This window comes from Anopheles nili, chromosome 3, assembly GCF_943737925.1.
Source record: "Anopheles nili chromosome 3, idAnoNiliSN_F5_01, whole genome shotgun sequence".
Lineage (NCBI taxonomy): Eukaryota > Metazoa > Arthropoda > Insecta > Diptera > Culicidae > Anopheles > Anopheles nili.
In genome coordinates this window covers 47,877,806-47,896,996 of record NC_071292.1, presented here as the reverse complement: position 1 = coordinate 47,896,996, position 19,191 = coordinate 47,877,806, and the positions used below count along the sequence as shown (strand labels likewise).

Below are 19,191 nucleotides of genomic sequence, written 5' to 3'. Positions count from 1 at the left end.
GGGTAAAGCTACTGCATGGCTCCCACGCTACCGTTGTTCCTGGTGGGTTCTAAGCACGGGCGCGAAATGGCAACCAACCCTGCTCGAGCTCATAATTCATTGAAAATGTCATCTCCACAAAAAAACCGAGAAGGTTCGTATGGTTTTGCCAGCGATCGAAAGGCTGTATATAATGAAAGTGACAGATTGCGTTGGCTCCTTTTCCAATTCTAGTGACTGTCGAAGTTAAACGAACAAAATGAACACTTTACTTCTCTTTAGATATATCGCATGATTTATGAGGATTTTTTTACTAGCACATTACACGTGACAATTCAGCAATCGATCATTCTAAAGATCACCATGATTTCGATGACTTATTAAATATCTTTCGACGAAAGTGTTTTCCACCGACATTCGGTCACTTTTTTCCTGCACAAGGATGTATTTAAAATGTAAAAAACTTTGTTTACTAATTTTAATTTAATAAAAATGAATTGCTAAGCCCTATTTCTAATACCTTGTAAAAAAGCACCCTTCGATTTGAGAAGAAAAATTACCAAACATTAACTGGCGTAATTTTTTCATTAGTTCCGTATTGCATTGAATTCCCGAATGCAATTTAAGAATTTTAAGCTGCCCCTCTTACACTATTGACTCTTGCTTCTCTCTCCACAAAATGCAACCCATCCGATCGCCAAACCCAATGCATGCAGTTTTTCCATCAACGGAAGTCGCAATCCATGAATGGCACGAGGTAGCGCAATTTTCTTCACTTTGCATTGTTGTTTAATCTTCGCTGGTTTTCATTCCTGCAACAGCTCGCTCCTGCTGGGGTTGTTAATGTTGCAAAGCGAATTCTCATATTCAACACCCGTGTCCTTCGGACCCGTGGGCATCGGCCAACAGCTGAACGCGATCGAACATCACAAGCATGCACGGTCAATTCGTTCTGTCGAAAAACATTCCGCTTCATTCCAGCAGTACGGAATGGAAATAATTCCATCATCCTCGAAATGCAACAAACCCAACCGCTTTCTTTCCACCCCACGTTCGGAGTTTCCCCACATAACCGATCACAGTGCCATCGCCTCCTGTCTGTTTGAAGACAGAGAAAAAAATCACAATTTTCGTTCAGGCGAAAAAAAAAACGCACACACCACCGAACGGGCGCATCGCTATGCAGCGAACATTCATCATTTCGAATGATGCACGAAACTCTTTCGCCCATTGACGGCCGGTCGGGTTCGAGCGATCGCACGCTGCCCTTCGTCAAACCCGGAACGCGAGTGGGTCGATCGATTGACAGACGCGAGATGTCATCCGTCCTTCGCGTCCGGTGTTGCTACCGCCAAGAGCAGGAAGCGTATAACTCGCGAAAAATATCCCGCAACCATCTGTCCCGTCTGATGCCCGCGGGTGCACCAGAGGATCATAAATTAAATCACCATTGCAAGCCGTGCTGTTTCCGCGCGAAAACGGTCACGGAGTGCAGCGACGAAAGACTTCAACGCGCGATCAAGCGAGGACGCGTACATTTCCCGCAGACGCGATCGCGAAGTGAACGGAAGCAGGACCGAGACGTTGAGCGCTGTTGCTTCGAAACTTCTCACCGATCAGGGCGGAGGACGAACATATGCAGCCACTAAATAAAAAAGGTTGCAAACAACAACAAAAAACACGCGCACACACACTGACAGCAGTAAGACGGACAACCATCGCACTAAGTGAATCAATTTGATGATTCGATGAAAAATACAACGTGCCACCGCCTGGAAACGGGCCGAGCGCATCATTACAGGGCGCACACGATGGCCGGCCCGCCCTTTCGCGGCGGAAACCGAAGAAAGCCTCGCGAAGGGCAACAACGCCGCCACCGCGAATCGCTATCGAAATTTATTCGAAATTAAATTACCATCGAATTAGTATTCACAAGCGCACGGTTATTATGAGAACGTTGACGATTGTAAATGCGAGAAACGTTGCATGAATTTGTAATCAGACGCACCGCCGCTAACCCCTCCGACGGGTGCGTCTCCCGCCTTGGGACGGACCGATTCGGAATTTATGTATGTATAACATCGTTAACGATTGTCTTGCGATTGTGTCATTATCATTATCTCGTTGTCAATATTCTCAACATTTGTGGTTGATGTGCTTGGGAGTTTTTCCTCCCCTGCCTCGCGCGCACAAACGGAGGACAATAAGCAACAGAGAGAGAGAGAGAGAGAGAGAGAGAGAAAACGAGCCAACGCCATCCAGCCACAGTAAGGATGCTGCGCTAAAGGATGCTTGGGATTGGGTTTGGTTTTCATCATGGGCAGGAGGCGATCGTCCCACCATACTCGGCACCGGTGGCTGCATCCTTGAGCGGTGACTCGCGGTTGCCTTGTATGGCCGCACCCGAGGCCGCATGAAAATGGTGAATTGTGGTTTCGGTAGCTCCCACCTCCCCATGCCGGTCCCGACACCGCCGATGGTGTCATTTTATTGCCGCAGACCTTCGTGCAGAGAGTGCGTGGCTCTCCTGTCCATGGTCGCGCTACTGAGCTGGATCAGGCTTTGTTCTTGAGAAATTGATCATGAATTCACAATCAATCAAAAGGGGCGATAAGGGAGAGCGCATTTTTTTCTGTTCGACGAGTGTGTGTGTGTGTTTTTTTTTTGTGTTGATTTGGCTTTAACATATTCCCCTGCCCGTACGGGTGATGAAGTTCGACTGTTGTATTTTTCCAATTAACTCTTAATGACATAAATAGCGGGCCAGTGCGTAAGGGTTATCTGGCGGGGATCGTAGAGAAGTTGCTGCACCAACGTGCGCCAGCTAGCTGGAGCAAAAAACAGATGTTGCAGTTGTTCATTAAAGTAAGTAATTGATTTCAGATAGGAAATTGAAACAGTACCATCGAGCTTGTGAAGAAGACTTATTTTTTAGTTGTCAAGCGCATTGCGTTCGATTGAAAGATGTATCTAATGTCCAGAGATTAAATTTAAAGATTTAAACATTATAAGATTGTTCCATGTTCCAGAGTTTTCATTGCAAAAACGTGAACTCGCAAAGTACCAAAAAAGAAAATACAATCGAGGTCAAAACATCGATTTTGTATTTTGAAAACTCAATTAGTTCGTGTTCATATTTAGCTCTTATTAGTAAAATAAGGCTAAAAATAAGCTAAGTTTAAAAAAATGGTTTGTAGGATCAACTACAGCATCGCCTAAATTCAAACTCCTCCATATTCAGATGCATACAAATATGTCACATATAAAGCACAACTCACCTTTGCTGCAGACCAGTAATGTCCTCCGGGTTCATATCCGATGACACCACGTACACCGTTGTACCATCCGGACCCTGCTGCTGCGTATATTGCAGATTTCCCTGCACCACAATCTGTGTGCCATCGATCAACCCCAGCTCGTTGTTCGCGTACAGGCTCTCAAGACCCTTCTGATCGGTGTAGATGACCGTCTTGTTGCCCTCGTTGTATACGTAGTCGATCTGTGGCTTCTGGTCCTCCCCAGAGCCAGCACCTCCTCCATCACTACCAGCACCGCCACCTCCACCACCAGCACCACCATCAAAGTGAGGCATAGCCGCTTTCGGATCCCCATAGATAACGTTCTTCGGTTCACCGCCACCAAGCGTGTACACAATCTGTTTCGCCTGCACCGGATCCGATCCTGCCGGTGTTCCCGTCGTATAGATCGTTTGCGGTCCATGTCCATGGCCCTGATGACCGTGATGTTGCGGCTGCTGGTGCTTATCCTCCACATCCTTCTCGTACTGCAACACCGTCGTCGGAAGTTGCTCCTGCGGGCTAACACCCACGATGGCACCACCAGCACTTCCGGCGCCACCAGTCGTCGTGTAGATGATGCTGTTGTCCATCCGGTTCAGCAGCTGATCCGCAGTTGAGATGGCGATGCGTGTCAGGATCGTTTCGCCGTTCTCGTTGCGTGTGATAATGTGATGCTCGCCGTTGATGATGTCGCGGCTGATGATCTCCTGGTTACCCAGCAGCCGCTGAATGTGGCTATCCTCGAGCAGCCGAACACCACCCTGTTGATCTTCGGGTGACAACCGACCGAGGTGATGCGCCTGCTGCTGTTGCTGCTGATCAGCAGACCCACCGTCATTACCGCTGATCGTTGCCGGCAACAATCGGTGGGCATCGATGATGCCACCATCGTCAGGGTGTACGTGTTGATGATGTTGCTGTTGATGCTGATCTACGGGCGACATGCGCTGCAAGTGTTGCTGATCATCTGCTGATTGTTGCTGGTGTTGCTGAATCAACCGTGCATGCAGCAGATTCTGTTCAGCCACCGTGTGGTGCTCAGCTTGATGCAGCTGATCCGGAGAGGCTAGCTGTTGCTGCTGTTGCTGTTGTTGCTGTCCGTGCACGATCGTCGTCAGCTGATGATGATGGTGCCCACTAGTGACCAACTTATGTGCTCCTGCACCAGCGGCCGTTGTGTACACGTAAACGGTGTTAGTCTCTTTGTCATACACCTTCTCAGTTGTGCCATCATCCGGCAGGCTCATGTCCGTGGCGCCGTCGTGAACGATATGCGGTGAAGTGACTGTAGTACCACCATTTCCAGTGGCACCTTCCCCAGCAGGAGCAGCAGCAGCTCCGTTGAAATCTTTATGCAGATCCAGCACGATCACGTTCGTCATGGTGGCGAGCTCTGGTGGAGGCGCACCTTCCGATTTCATCTCGAGCGGCAAGGGTGCGGCTGCCTCATGAAGCTGCTGGTGTTGCTGGTGATGCATTTCCGGCGACGAAGCCATCGTTGTTGTGGCGCTCCTTGTTTATTGCACTGTGCGGACTTCGGTACGGACTTTCGAGCTCTCGTGCGTTCCTTATCGCACGTTGGTATTTCGCTTCTCTCGCACCTGGAGTATTTCACGTACTACTTTAACCACTCTGTCGCCTCGCAGGGTTGCCTTACGGTTGTGCTGGAATGGGATGAGGGAAAAAAACATCGATACGTTAGACACCGGCTAGTTGCTACCCTTAGCGAGAGAAGCGTTCTCATTTGCACCCCAAAGCCACGTTGGACATTGGATATTTTATTCCGATCTTATCGAACACCAACCGAGGTCGGCGGGAAGATTTATTGCTTCACACTCGATGCGCAGCACCGTCGCTTCAGCGCTGCGCGATGCATTTTTGGTATGAAAAATTAATTGCTCCTCCCAGCAGTTTTGAGCCGCACACATACATACACACAAAATCCGAGGAGATTAAAGGATTTGGACGGGCCAAGATAAGCCGACCCGTGAGCCCTTTCGTTCCAAAACGTTCCAAACTCCAACCGGACACGTGGACCCATGCCCGTGTGCACACCAATTGCGCGCGGTATGCAGAACCAATAAATTTTGTGATCATTTGCAACGCTACCTTAACGCACCGAGCAACGCGGGGACTAACGGGGCGTAATCGAAATGCGCGCGGTGAAGGAAATCGGCAACCGCACGGGTTAGACAAGAAATAAATATCTCACTTCACCCGCCCAGGCTCTCAATCGCGCATGATTTACGAGCCCTGGCCAGTCCAATGTCATTCGGGTTTGACCGTCCGTGGCCGAAACGGAAACCCTTCCAAATGGCCCTTTCGATTGTGCGCGCCGGAGAAAACGGTCGCCAGTAGGGCGCGGGCGCACCTACTGCACGCGAACCATAAATAATGACAATCGGTCGGTTACTTCCACTATTGTTCAGGCAATTTGCGCAGTTGGCCGTACGTGCCGTGAGAACGGTGGGGCGCAAAAAACTACATCACTTCTTTATGTCCACACTACACATTCCAAACAATTTGTTCCTAGCGCAAACGGAATGATTTTATTAATGGAGCCAGCGCCTAGACGATGACTTTAGTGTGCGCTTTTAGGTTGCATTTATCGCAGTGGAATTTGGGATATGAATGTTGACGCCTAAAGGACATTGTTGCAAGCATGCTTAAGTAAACAAGCAATGCAATTAAGATCCGTTTAGAGGCAGTAAACGACAGACAAAAACGCAATGAGCAATAGACTGTTTACTTACGCTCAGATTATGATAGATTGAATGCAAAAGTAATGTAAAACACAACGATACTAAATGCAAAAAAACATATTCTAATTCTGATATATTTAATTCAAATATCATATCTCATTTACGCGGTTTTTGGAACGCGTGATATACCTAATTTTGTTTCATCGTTTTGTTTCAAATAAATTGAACCACATATTGTATGCAGCGCAAATTTAAATTATTGATATTTAAAGTAGTGTTGTTCCGTGCAATATTAAGGCTCATGTATATAACGCTATGAGTCAATAATTTCCTTTAGTTAGTTACCAACTCACCGTATTTGATCATATTTCCTAGTCAACTTGTAGCATAGACACACAAAAATGTTGCTCATGACACTCACAATTCACAAACGAAATCACAAAATTAGGCACTTAAAGATTTGTACAAAGTCAAATGTATACCAGTTTTCGGTGGATATTTAGCATAAGCAAGCAATTTCACGAAGATTTCACGTTGTAAACTTGCATTTGTTTCTCTACATGCATCCTTTATGGCACGGGATTGAAGCAATTGAGTTGTTCCGCGCTACATACGTTTCGAAGTTGCTCTTCTTAGCTGAGTTACTTGAAAGATGATTTTTTTTTAGTTATGTAACGATCTGTAGTTAAAACAGTTTAGATGCTTTGATCGCGTATATTAAAAGGAACGTTTCGCAATATTTCACAGAATAAAAATCACTCATTAACGGACGGAAGACGTTGTGTGATTAGCGATGCAAATGGAATCGTCAACTACATGCCTTTGTTCGGTTTATCGCAGTGTTGGAACCATCAACAGTTATGGCATTGTAATGGTATTAAAAATCTGAAAAAAAGAAACAAAAAAGAAAAATTAGTATCAATGATGAGTGGTTTTATGATACATGTGCATTGAACATATAAATTTCAAGCATTTTTTGCTTATCAATTAATTAGATCACATAAGACCATGGATAAATTGGACGCAAATGAAGCATCACAGGAAAGAAAGTAGAAAGAGACAAATTTCCCAATTCTTTTAACACAGCAAATTGGTGCCACGCATTTATTGAACGAAATTAGAGAAATCGGAGACATATTCCAGGTGGCTAATAGATGTATGGTAGAAATGTTGTCGTTTATTTATTTAAAAAAAATCGCCTGAAGCCAATCGAAGAGTGCTAGTGATCGAGCCAATTCGTCACATTCCAACTATTGTGCTATTTCGTCTGCACTATGGTCGAAAATTGTATGCTTTTATGGACAGTTTCATGTATAATTGTTCTTACTTTACATCCGTTAAACAGTGATGACTAAAAGGCAAAGAGCTTTAGTACAGTAAATGTAATACCACAATTTGGAAAACATCATTACTTACTGAAACCCCAAAAGCCATCCAAATGGCCACCCAATGGGCCGAATGTGCCTCGGAGCAGGTCGCCCCCAAATGGCTTGACCCCATTAGGGGCCTCCGTGCACGTATTCGGCACCGACTAAAGCCAAACCACAATGAGATGACGGCCAACACATGGAATTGGCCTCAGGGCAACGTGCTTCATCGCCGGGGCCTCCGTCCTGTCTTGTCGCGATTGAAGAGATCGTCTGAAGACGGCGAAAAGAGAAAACTTACGCTTCTCTCCCGCGGCCTGTCACAGGTGCCAATCAATATACTTATCTCCGGACTCCGTGTTGGTCCGCCGATGCGAAACACACGACCATTAACATACGCGCGATGGTGAGCCTCCCGACAGAGGAAAAATATTGGAAAACAGACAGGGGCCGATATAAGCGACACGGCCAAAAAAAAAACTGTTATCCCTCTGCCAATATCCCTCGGCGCGACCAAACGGCTCACGGCCCCAAAAGTGTCCGATTTCGGCCCTCGTAGCTTCGATTCGGCGCCGCACCCGGACGGAAAGATTTCAACGAAATGACATGAGGCGAACTGGCATCCCGGGCTACGTCATGAAGACAATCATCTTAATGAAAGACATTAATATGACCCCAACCACAAACCGCGATGCGGGCTGCCCCCGAGGGCGATAGGATCTTTTCGTTTTTTTTTTTTTGGTAAGGGCGCGCACAATTTCTTCACAAAGGTCGCCGCGCTCGACGGTGGGCACAATTGTGTCCTATTGCACAACGTACCTACCTCCGGTTTCGGGGCCATTTATCGAGCCGAGCTTGAACGCGGACGACATTATAAAATAAGCGAACGCGATCGTCGATGGATGGGGATGGTTTGACAGGTGAAAAATCGTTTCCGATCGCTCCCCGTTCGACAGCGATCGGGTGGGCCATTGCGCAATCGGAAGGGAAGTAATTAACAATTATACCTTGCTATCCCACCGGCAACGCCTTCGGTAATCCCGACGCGCGCGGTTTGCCATCCTACCACCGGCACGCTGTCGCGCATTTTGGAGCGTTGCGAAATCCGCTAAAATATGAGCCATAAACGGAAAAGGTTAATCAACCGAAATGTGGGCTATAAATTCTCACCCATAAGCCGCCTTAATGTGTCGCGTTTGCGCTTTTCCGAGTGTATAATGCAGCGCTGAACCGTACCATCGATCAGCGTCATAAATATCAAACGACACGGTGTTCTGAACACGAGAATACGCGAAGTGTTGGAGGTGCATCTTGCGAGAACGAAGCAGTCTAACATCCGAGAGATCGCAAAACACCTGCCCCAAGAAGATCATCGATCAAAGCCGTAATTAATTTTACTTAAACTAAAACTCTCCCCCAGCTCGGCCAACACAAACACACACACACACACTCTACCTTTTTCTTTCAGGCGAATGGGTCAAGGGTCGAAAAATAATCCTTTCGCCTTGCGGTTTTTGGTGCTTGAGGTTTCGCCCAACCCTCAGGCTAACGAAGTACAAGCAGCAGCTCAGATGTGAAAAATTTCGAGCCCCCAAAGTGCGTGTGGAAGAGAAAATGAAAAGAGACGAGAGTCTGGCTAACTTCTTCAAACACAACAACATCGTCCGGAGTAACATGATATTCGTGTAGCGGTTCGAAGCGATCGCAGGGCCGTTTGTTAAAAAAAAAACTAACAAGCCCAAACGTGGAGAAAGAATGCAAAGCCAGCGACAAATTTGACTGTCGTGCTCCACACGCCTTCTCACCGGTTGGGTTTAGCAGACAAAAGGGACATTGGCTGGAAGAAGACATGGGCTCTAGAGCGGAGCGGAAAACACGGGACGAATCTCCCTCGAAACGGTGCCGCACAATCGCAGAATGCACAATTTATCGACCAACTGCTTTACAAATTTGCAACGATCGCAAACACGCGCACCGAACGCTGAAGCTCATTTCCGTAAAGCCGGTCGAACGGAGCGCAGAACATGCAGAACGAGCATTTGCCAAAATTTCGAGTCCCATTCTTTCCCGTGCCAGTCCAAGGGAACGCACCTGAGTGCGATGCCTGAAGCTGTTAGCTCCACGGAAATGGCCCGTTTTAATGGACGCACCATTTCTGCCGCAAATCTGCTCGTTGCGACCCTCAGCGAGTTTGCTGAGTCGCCCATTTTAGGATGTAGTGATCCCATAAATTTTGTCACCCAAAACCTTGCGTGCCCGTAGCACACACACACGCGCGCACACACACACGAACACGAAAAACGGACTCGAGAATGATCGCTGCCCAGCACGATGGTCGCTTTGATTGAAGGTTCCCCGAGGTCGGTTTGCTCGCGAGCACCGTGAGGCAGTCATTTTTCGATCCACCCACGTCCGGAGACATTTAGCCGAGATCGGTGATCGCGATCGGTGCAAATCGCTGATCGCTATCCGGCTCCCTCCAAATTGGTCCGCATTTTCGCTCGCTCATTCGCTCGCCATGTGGCAGCCTCAGGCCCTGCGCCAAGAAACCATAAAGGGGCCAATGCCGTTTCGCTATTGCGCCGTGTGACATTTGAAGCACCGATCATAAACCCCCACGCTGCGCTGTGTGCCTCACAGAGCGAGCTGAACATTGCATGCCCCGTTTTTTTTTTTTTGCTTTCTCCCGTGGGCCGCGTGCGAGAGGCTAATTTTAGCGAAATTTTACACCACAACTGGGGCTTTTGTTGAACCACTGGCAAAACCACCCATCGGTGAGGTGAAACTGTCGTTCGCCACGATCGTGCGATCGCGCGTGCACGCGCCCAAGCGCCCGTAATGAGCATGTGCCGTTCGCGTTCCCTTAAATCTTGTGCGCTCCACTTGCGCGGACCCCCACTCGAATGAAGCTGTCAAATTGATTATTATTTTCTCCGATGGTGCAACGATCGCGCCCGGTACCGGGTCGCGTTAATTAAAATTAATTCGCAAACAAGCCCCCGCAGTGAGACCGCTGGTTTGTCGCCGTCGGTTACGAAACTTGTGTAAAAACTTTGCCCGGAAAGCTAAAGCGCGCGCGCTTATCAATGAAAAGGGTGCACGGGTTAGTTTGCGATGTTGCGCTATCACTATTTGCGCCTGCGGAGTTCAATAAATGAACGCAACGAAAAGAAAGCGCGTGTCAGAGCTCGGAGAATCAATTATTATTGATTCCAATACTTTGTATTGGAATCTACTTAAATGATATATGTTTCAAATCAGCTCAACTAAATATAAAAAGGTTTTCACGCGTGCATCACATAAATTTTGAGCATCCTGTTGTATATCTTAAATTTAAAGATAAGTTTATCAAGCTTGTAAACTTTTAGATTTTTATATAGGCAGTAAAAAAACTCAAACATTTGATAAGACTAATGGATTCTTCGCAAAGGTTGTGAAATATAATTAACACAACTGCCGAATAACTCCACCTAAACGCTGCTAAATCCCCATAACAAACAATTTTCACCCGGCAAAAGATTTATATTTTGCACACTCTTTTTCGCATCCTTTTTGTCCTTCCATTCGGACGCCGTCAATCGCAGCATGTTGCGAAGTAAATTATGGATCCGAACAAATTATGGCACTACCACCCGCTCCCGCGAGACTCACGCTTTATCACGCAGCTCATTCCCACTGATATCGCACTCGTTGCGTGCAAATGCACACGTCGACGGACGCCGCAACGCTCGGCGATTATCTGCAGCATCCGGCGGTGCAATAATTGAATCGAATGAATATTGCATTAAATTTATGATGCAACACCAAACATTCATCTGCAGCGTGGCAATCAATTTGGCTGGGTTTCGCAGCACCGAGTCGATTGTCCCTTTCGTGTTGCGGTTACATTTTCGCATGTTGTTGATCTTTCGCTACGGTGCCGTCGTAAATTTTCCGTTACAAATTGTGTTTTTAATAATTACCCCGCATTTGGGAAGCACCTTTTAATATGATTTTTTTTTAATCGCTTGAACATATTGTACTCGCGGCGGGAAACAATTTGATGGTTTTATTGAAATTGACTTAATAAAAAAGATTGCGCCGCTGAGTTATTGGCTAACTTAATGAAATATGATGCGTAAAGGAGGATTAAATTGAAAGCCATCGAAAGATTTAACCTAATAAAGGTCTGACGATATTTAGCTGATTTTTTTTCTGGGATTAAATTATCATTTGTTGTTCTCCATACAAATAGAGATATAAAACCAGGTTAAATGAAAACATAATGCTTTTCATTGTTTCTAAAGATACCATCGTTTTACAAAGCTTTTGCGACAATTTAAGCTAACTACAACTCATACACAATTTCCGCTCAAATGCCACTAAAACATTGCTATGCACTTAGCATATGAAACCTTAAATGGAGCCATACAACAACAGTATCTTTCTGATGTTGGCCATTCAATATCTTATCCACCACTTCGAACCCTTTTCAATTCAAAATGGAGCCTAACTACAAACGAACTGTCGGTGGCACCATCGGACGAACGTCAGTCGCTTGGGCTTGGGATTGTTTTATCTAGAGGCTCCGCTAGCATTGCGACCTACGTTCCATACCACTTGTCGTGATTCCCCACGTATGTCCCTAAGCATACTGAATGCATTTTTTGGAATGCAATGGGAAGGCAAATAAATCAAGCTCAACTTTGTGGGGCTCTAATCCCGCATAATCCCGCACCGCTCGTTTACAGCCTTGCCCCCGGGGGGTGGGGGGTGTTGAGAAACGGATGCGGGACTATGATTTTGTCAAACATCTCAACCCCCCCACACAATCCCGTCCTTGCGTGTGCCCTTACGCCAATGTGGGCCGTAGCAGCAACGTCCTCGCCGTTCAGGCTATAGACAGGCATATTAAGCTCGCTGCCACTGCTGTCATGCTGCCGGCGATGCAACTAACAGTACTTGCGCGGGGCGAACGAATCCCCGCAGCATTATTCAACCCCCCCCCAACCTCCCCCCCCCCCTTGGCAACCCCTTCGTTCAACTATCCCCCAAGGCAAAGCCCATCACAGCCTCCCCAGACCGGGCACAACCGAATCAGAAACAAGTTAGCGGAGACGATTGCGAAACCTCTTAACTCAATCAAACTATTGCGCGGCTATAAAGTGAACAACCATGTTTCGCCTTCGCCTTCACCCTTGCGACCTACGTGACCCATCGCGGTGTTCCGCATCACCTCGCTGCAACACTCGCAGTGTGTGTGTGTGTGTGTGCCGATCGAGGCAACAATTAAAACAGCAGAAAAAAAACTGCATCCCAGCGTGCAGAGCCCTTTGGATTGGTTCAACCGTACCACGCCGACCGATCGATCGATACGATGCATGTGGATGGGGTTTAAGTTTTCTTTCTTTTTTTTCTCATAATTTTATCAAAACATACCCCAGCATGAAGGACCTCGAGCCGTACGAGCTGGTGCAACACCACTTCGAACACTATCGTGCCGCGGTAATCTTTCAATTACAAATACAACCTTCCCCATGATCCCGCTGCAGTCGAAGGTTGGTAACATTATTTTTTTTTTGTTTCCTTCCACTTCGACGCGAGCGGGCGATCTCACGCGGAAAATTCAAACATAACGCGCCCGCCCGGAGACGATTTGCTCGGCGCAGAGTGAGAGTGTTGGGTGATGTTTTTCGTTTCCCCCAGTTTCGTAAGCCAGCCGCAGCCACCAGATGTGTAAGGTGGAATCGGTTTTACTTGCGTTTGGGCCGTTTTCTGTGCGGCGATTGTCTTGCGAGCGACCTAGCGCGACTGGAACGGTGTCCGCCGAGGTGAGCTCTTAAGTGCTAAATTTGGTAACGCAAACAAAGCTACATGCAGCGCGGGACATGACAAATGGGTCGTGGTGAGCGGTCCGGAAAAGGTTAACTATTACATCTTCGATGTGTTTACGGTGCGAGGCGTGTAAGGCTTATAAACTCGAACGTTAATCAAATTCCAGCGTGTATGCTGTCCGGGCGTTCTAAAACGCGCACAATGATCGATTTATGGAATATATAAATGCTAATTGCATGCACGGCATCGTTGATGTGAATCTTTAATGCTTTGCGTTGTACTACGCCGAGAACGTGTGCTTTTGCTGACTTTAGGCAGTTATTTAGTTTGATTTTTTTTAACGGTGATTAACAAATCACCAGCCAGTGATAAATCCAGCCTGTGTATTCGACTCTGTGCCTGAAAGCTATTTATGCAGAAATTAACAGTGCAATAATTGGTGCTCTAAAATGCAAATCCCACGATCATATTTACAGGGATTTTTCCTTCCAATCCATTCCACTTCAAAATAACACCCAGGAAATCGGCTCACCCTAGCGCTAATGTATGCTTCGATTAAATTAACCCCCGGGCAAACGGCAAATCCCACCCATTTCCGCTCTCGCAAGCGGTAGCACGAGCATTTGCAGGCGAAAGGCAAACTGCCACTCGGGGCGCGTTGATAACTAATGGCACGAAACCGAACCCGGCGTCTATCATTTCATATCGTGCAGGAATTAGAACGTTCAAACCATCGCCACTCCCATTCCCTCCACAACCGGGGACACCGTGTGTATGTATTAATATTATCTTTCAAACCTTCTCCACCGTCGAACTGCACGTTCGGTTCACCTTCCCAGACGCGCAAAACGTGGCGACGGGCGAGTGTAATTAGCGATGTAAAACAATTACCCTTCCTGGATCGACTGCCGGCGTTTCGCGGCCGGTTTCAATTAGGCGCAGCGAGGAAAAATAAAAATGGCTAGGAATATCGCCGCCCGGTGGAGGTTATGTAAAGCCCATCACAAAACAGCCTGGCTTGGGGAGGAACTTTACCGTCGGTCCGGGGTTTACTATCCACGAGTCCGATCATAGCACGAACAACGGGCCAATATTAATTGGACGGTGGCCCTTGCGATGCACCGAACCGATAGTTCGCCCCATGTGGAAGACATACATCAATTGAGCAATATATCATCAGCTGCCAATACACTCTGCCCCGCTGGTGGCGATGAAAAATGACTAACGTGGTTTGCTGCCAACGCTAGTTCGCGGTGCAGTCAGGCCTTCCTTTCCTCGGTTGCTATGGCAGTATTTGTAGCTGGAGTCAATTAATTACGCCATCTTTAGCCATGATGACGGGAGGAATTTAAACGATACGACACGTTGCTAACGCTTGTTTATAGTGCATATATTTAACTAAGTTCCATATGAATATTACGCTCACGTTAAAGGTTGTACAATAAAAGCTTTACAACGCTAGTTACATGCACCGGTTTGTTTCATGCACCTTTGTATGCGATTGCGTAGCTATATAAGACAAATCGTATGAGATAACAGACCCACAAAATCATTCATCCAACCAAACGAAACAAGAGCTGGGAGGTATACACCTTTATCTCCCAAATAAATCTATAGCCCCAATCCATCCTGCGCTGCAGCCAACGATCGCCCCCAAACCGCAACATGTCCTCCACTAAAACGATCGGTTTCCAAGGAAACAATGATCCTTTCTCGTCTCGTGCGCATTTCGGTTTTCTTTTTCTCTTATGCCTTTACTTAGAGCTGCGCTTCTCGACCTCCACGGCTAATTAGCTCACCGATCGGCGAACCGAACGAGCGTCCTCGCCCTCGTCAGCCAAACGGAAGGGCTTTGGCGCGGTTTACGGCATCGAATCCTCAAAATAATCCCCAGCGATCGAGTTGCATTGCGACGCCGACTCGGTTTTGCTGCAAACTTCGCGCTTGCAACCCACAACGTAATCGATAGCATCGGCAGCCTGCGGTTCACCGATGCATCGCAACCTGTTGGGCTTCCGAAGCTCGCCCGGTGCTGTTCTGGCACGTCACAGGGAGAACGTCTCGATGGTCTCGATGTCAGGTTCCCCCTTTTTTTTGCTTTTGCCTTCTTTGGTTTTAAGAAGACGCACTCGAATGCAGCGATTAATTGATAGTTGATCGACTGCTGCTTAGTGAAATTGCACAATGCTTTATTTGAACAAAACAATCGATCCTAGCAGGATTTAAATAGAGTAAAATGTCTATCTTCGTCTTATGTAAAAGTAATTATTTACCAATTCTAGTTTTGTAAAATGAGTTCAAAGGAAATATGCAAAATTTACACATGTTCTAAAAGTAATAAATGTAAAAGTAAAAACGTGAAGTGACATATTCTATATATAATAATTGCTTTCGAAATTAAACAACATAAAACCAATAAATAAAATAATAAAACACATTACAAATTTGGAGTTTTTACCCAGGTATATTGTGTTTAATTTGTTCATTGCTGGCTTCGATGATCACAATTCACCAATCTTGTATACATCAACGTATTAGCCACAGATTCAAATCGAATAATTCTAATGATCATAAAGAACTCTCTGTGTCAGTACCCAAACGCCGCACGTGCTGACAAGCGGTCCTCGGAAAGCAGCACACGTTTTGTTCATGCTTTACGCACGAAAACAAAAAAAAAAACACGCGTGTGAACCACGACCGCCAATACCGGTCACACTTCACCGGGAACCACCAACGGACACGCTCTCAATCGGTAGCCCGAGTAGCGTCCCGCGAACCGGAACTTCAACACCGGCTACGGTGGCAGATGACGAAAACAATCAAACGGCTGCTCCAAAACCCGACCGGAGCGCCACTTGGCGCACATGGTGCACGCCCAAACCAAACCGGCCCCGGCCCGGCAGCCAGACACAACAAACCAACCCGCCATCTCGTCACCTCGGCACCACGACCTGCCGTATGGAAAACAGGTTTCACGGGGGCACGGAGCGCGGATCCGCGGTGAACTTCGCGCACCGGTACCGGTCGGCGCGGTTCAAGGGCCGGTTCAAATCAGCGCTTCGGCGGAGAACAGAAAGAAACATCGTGAGCGGAAGCAAAAAAAAAAACAAAAACAAAACCACCAGCCGGTTCACCGGGTTGCGCGTACCGGTCACGGGACGGTACCGGCCCGGTTACGCCGGCCAAACCACCCCGGAAACCGGTCACAGGAAGCCGCATGCCCGTTCGGTAGGTTTCGGTCGACCGGTGGCATCCGCCGGTCACAAACACGATCAGCTGCTGTCACGCCTGGCAGAGCTCCTGTCAGAATGCCGCTAGATGGCGCCACCGGCTAGAGCACGTCGATCGTTTTTCTGGCGCGCGCGCGTTTGTGTTCTAGTCCGAAACGTCACAAACCACTAGCATGATCATACGACGACGACGGCTGACATCACATGCACAAAGCTTACTAACACTTTTCCCAACAGCACCCGCAATACGCACAAACCGGGCTGGCGCGTACTCAGAACGAGTTGTGCGCGCGTCCCTACGCAAAGCGTCGACCACGTGGTCGATTGGAAGCGAAACAACAACATCGACGCGCGCACGAAGAGGCAAGCGTGAACAGAAACTTGTCTAACTTGAAATGATAATTTCAAAACAAATTTCATTCTCCTTCCTCGGGCGGACGCGCCCCGAAGCCGATCCACGACCCAGTTCCAACGCAGTTCGATTGGCCACGTGCGATACAACAGACGAGTCACGCACAGAAACAGGTTGCGGAAAACCACACCAAACAATTGTTTGGCGCCATTTCGCGCGCGGTTTGCTTTAAGCTCAGATTCTGACAACTAACGCGGGGCTATTGAGCTCACGAAACAGCCGCCGGGATTTTGTATTAGTAACGTAACACATCCAATTATTGGTTGTTTCCTTCATCGGTAGAATCTTGATATGTTACGTGAAATAAAATCCGAGAGCCTATAGCAACACAGAACAATACTTTATTTGTTGTTTAAAGATATCTCTTTTACTAAACTTGTGAATAAATTCATGTATTATTTTCGTAAACCTCGTAAACTAACAATTATACGAAAACCCCAACTAGGTTTATAAACTCTGTGTATTTCTTGCCTTTTGCTGCTTGCTCAGTTAGTATTTATAACTTGAAGATATACACTTTTTCACAAACTTATTGCGCATATCTTTACAACAACCTCTTGGCAACATGATAATTTAGCATTGAATTTCATAGGATCAAGTTAACGAGAGGTTAATCATCGTTGCAATACCAACGAAGCTGCTTAACTGCTCATACCGAAAAAAAAAATGTACTTACAAGGGATTAAAAACGTGTACACTAACTCACGTGCTATCCACCAGCATCTGATATTGGCCCGAAGGTGCCGACGGTTGTATTCATTCGGTGTACGGACGATCACGCGATTTAAGCGTGGCGCGGTAGCGATCATTAGGATAATTGATCTCTACTCTTGGCCGTGCGAGGATAGCAACCGTAGCATCAAGCTGGGATTTTTCGAGCGCAAAAAAAATGGCCGCTCATCCCCTGTTATTATGGAACGCTGAATAAGCAACACGTTTCAATGGGGTGCCTGATGAATCGTTCAATACATTTCACGGACGCCTGATGATTCATCGCGATGAGCTGGTGAAACTCTCGCTTCCCGGTTATTTATTTTTCAATGTGTTGTAATATTGATTGGGTCCGGTTAGCTCGAAAGAAAAGAAAAGAAACATTGCCTTGTTAGCTTTTCCTGTTATTTGCCAGGCAAATAACAAAAGGCACAATTAATTTTGAAATATTCTCGAATTCAAAAATTTTCTTATGAATTTTGTCAAAACCAAAGAATTTCAAGTTTTCATAAAATGTCTCAGAATCACACATAACCATATACAGCATAATTAGTAGTAGCCAATTTGTAATCCAGTTTTCAACGTCACACGGCAACTACCACTAGAGCCATCTGTTGGAAAATGCAGGAATCGTACACTAAGAAATCAATGAGATAAATCCTAAAACTACTTAATGGTAATTATGATATGCTACCTTTAAATCCCATAAGCCTAGTTCACATTAAAAATTCTCATGCTCTGTATTCAAAACCCAAACGCCTATAAAATAAACTGCCCATGCTTAACACAATCTTTGTTCTGTAAAACAGAAATCACTTTTTAAAGAAAACTTCACTTTTATAAAGCTCGCGATGTAGGGAGCAAAAACCAAAACAACAGAGTGGCAAAAAGTGGCCATCAATGTACAATACAATGGTGCTGCAAGTGATGTAATCTTCACTCCTCCCAGTTTCCTTTCCTGTCGAGACAAACTCGAAAAAAAAACGTTAAAAAACCCTTTTCTCCTTTTATATCTCATCTCGTTTCTCGGACGCCGTCGACTTACATTTTACATCCTTTTGCTTTCGGCAGGCGATATACGTGAAAAAAAAGTGGGAAAGTAATCGTGTACACTTCATGGTGTAGAAGAAAAAAAGCAAAGACAACCGGCCCGGATGCATGCGCTGCAGTTCGAGGATATCTAGGGACAACGATGGCATCGAGAATCGGTGGAGCGGCACTTCACTAAAATTACACTCACCAGCGAAAATGCATTGTTTTCGCAGAAATTTAGCGTAAAATGCATGCAACCTGGCGAAATGCTTCCCTTGAACCACGCTGACCAAAGTACTCGCCAATTTAATGATGCTGCTGCGTCCAGCCCGAGGACTCGTTTGGTTTTTCTTCTGTTTTATCCTGTTTCTGTTTCTCTCTCCTTCATCCAACCTATGGCTGAGAAACGCGAAATGAGGTCACCAAGCGGTCCTTTGTTTTCGATCCAAAGATTGCTTCTTCTTACTTTGCTGTAGCATTTCAGATCATCTGCAATCAGCCATTCACACTGGAAGCAAAGGATCGAGTTATTTCCCTCCGCCATAACGTTTAATTCAGGCCTCGTGAATGAGAAATGTTATTGTTTTGTTACGTTTCTCAACGTTTCTTATCATTTCCAGTATAATTAATTATTGCTCATTTTCT

At 46.4% G+C, this 19,191-nt stretch overlaps 1 protein-coding gene and 1 long non-coding RNA gene across 2 annotated transcripts in view; both read right to left on the bottom strand.

Annotated features, from left to right (window-relative positions):
- LOC128727144 (protein grainyhead) overlaps nt 1-4,774 on the bottom strand; it is a 127,903-nt gene extending 123,129 nt beyond the window's left edge. Inside the window, exon 1 of the mRNA XM_053821017.1 lies at nt 3,258-4,774. Coding sequence (XP_053676992.1) covers nt 3,258-4,774 — 1,517 coding nt within the window. The remainder of the gene's footprint in view (nt 1-3,257) is intronic.
- Nucleotides 4,775-4,851: 77 nt separating this feature from the next.
- The window catches only part of LOC128723152 (uncharacterized), a 32,963-nt gene continuing 18,623 nt past the window's right edge, over nt 4,852-19,191 (bottom strand). The window contains exons 2-3 of the long non-coding RNA XR_008410811.1: nt 6,334-6,865; nt 4,852-4,942 (exon numbers count right to left, since the gene is read on the bottom strand). This is a non-coding gene — a long non-coding RNA (uncharacterized LOC128723152). The remainder of the gene's footprint in view (nt 4,943-6,333; nt 6,866-19,191) is intronic.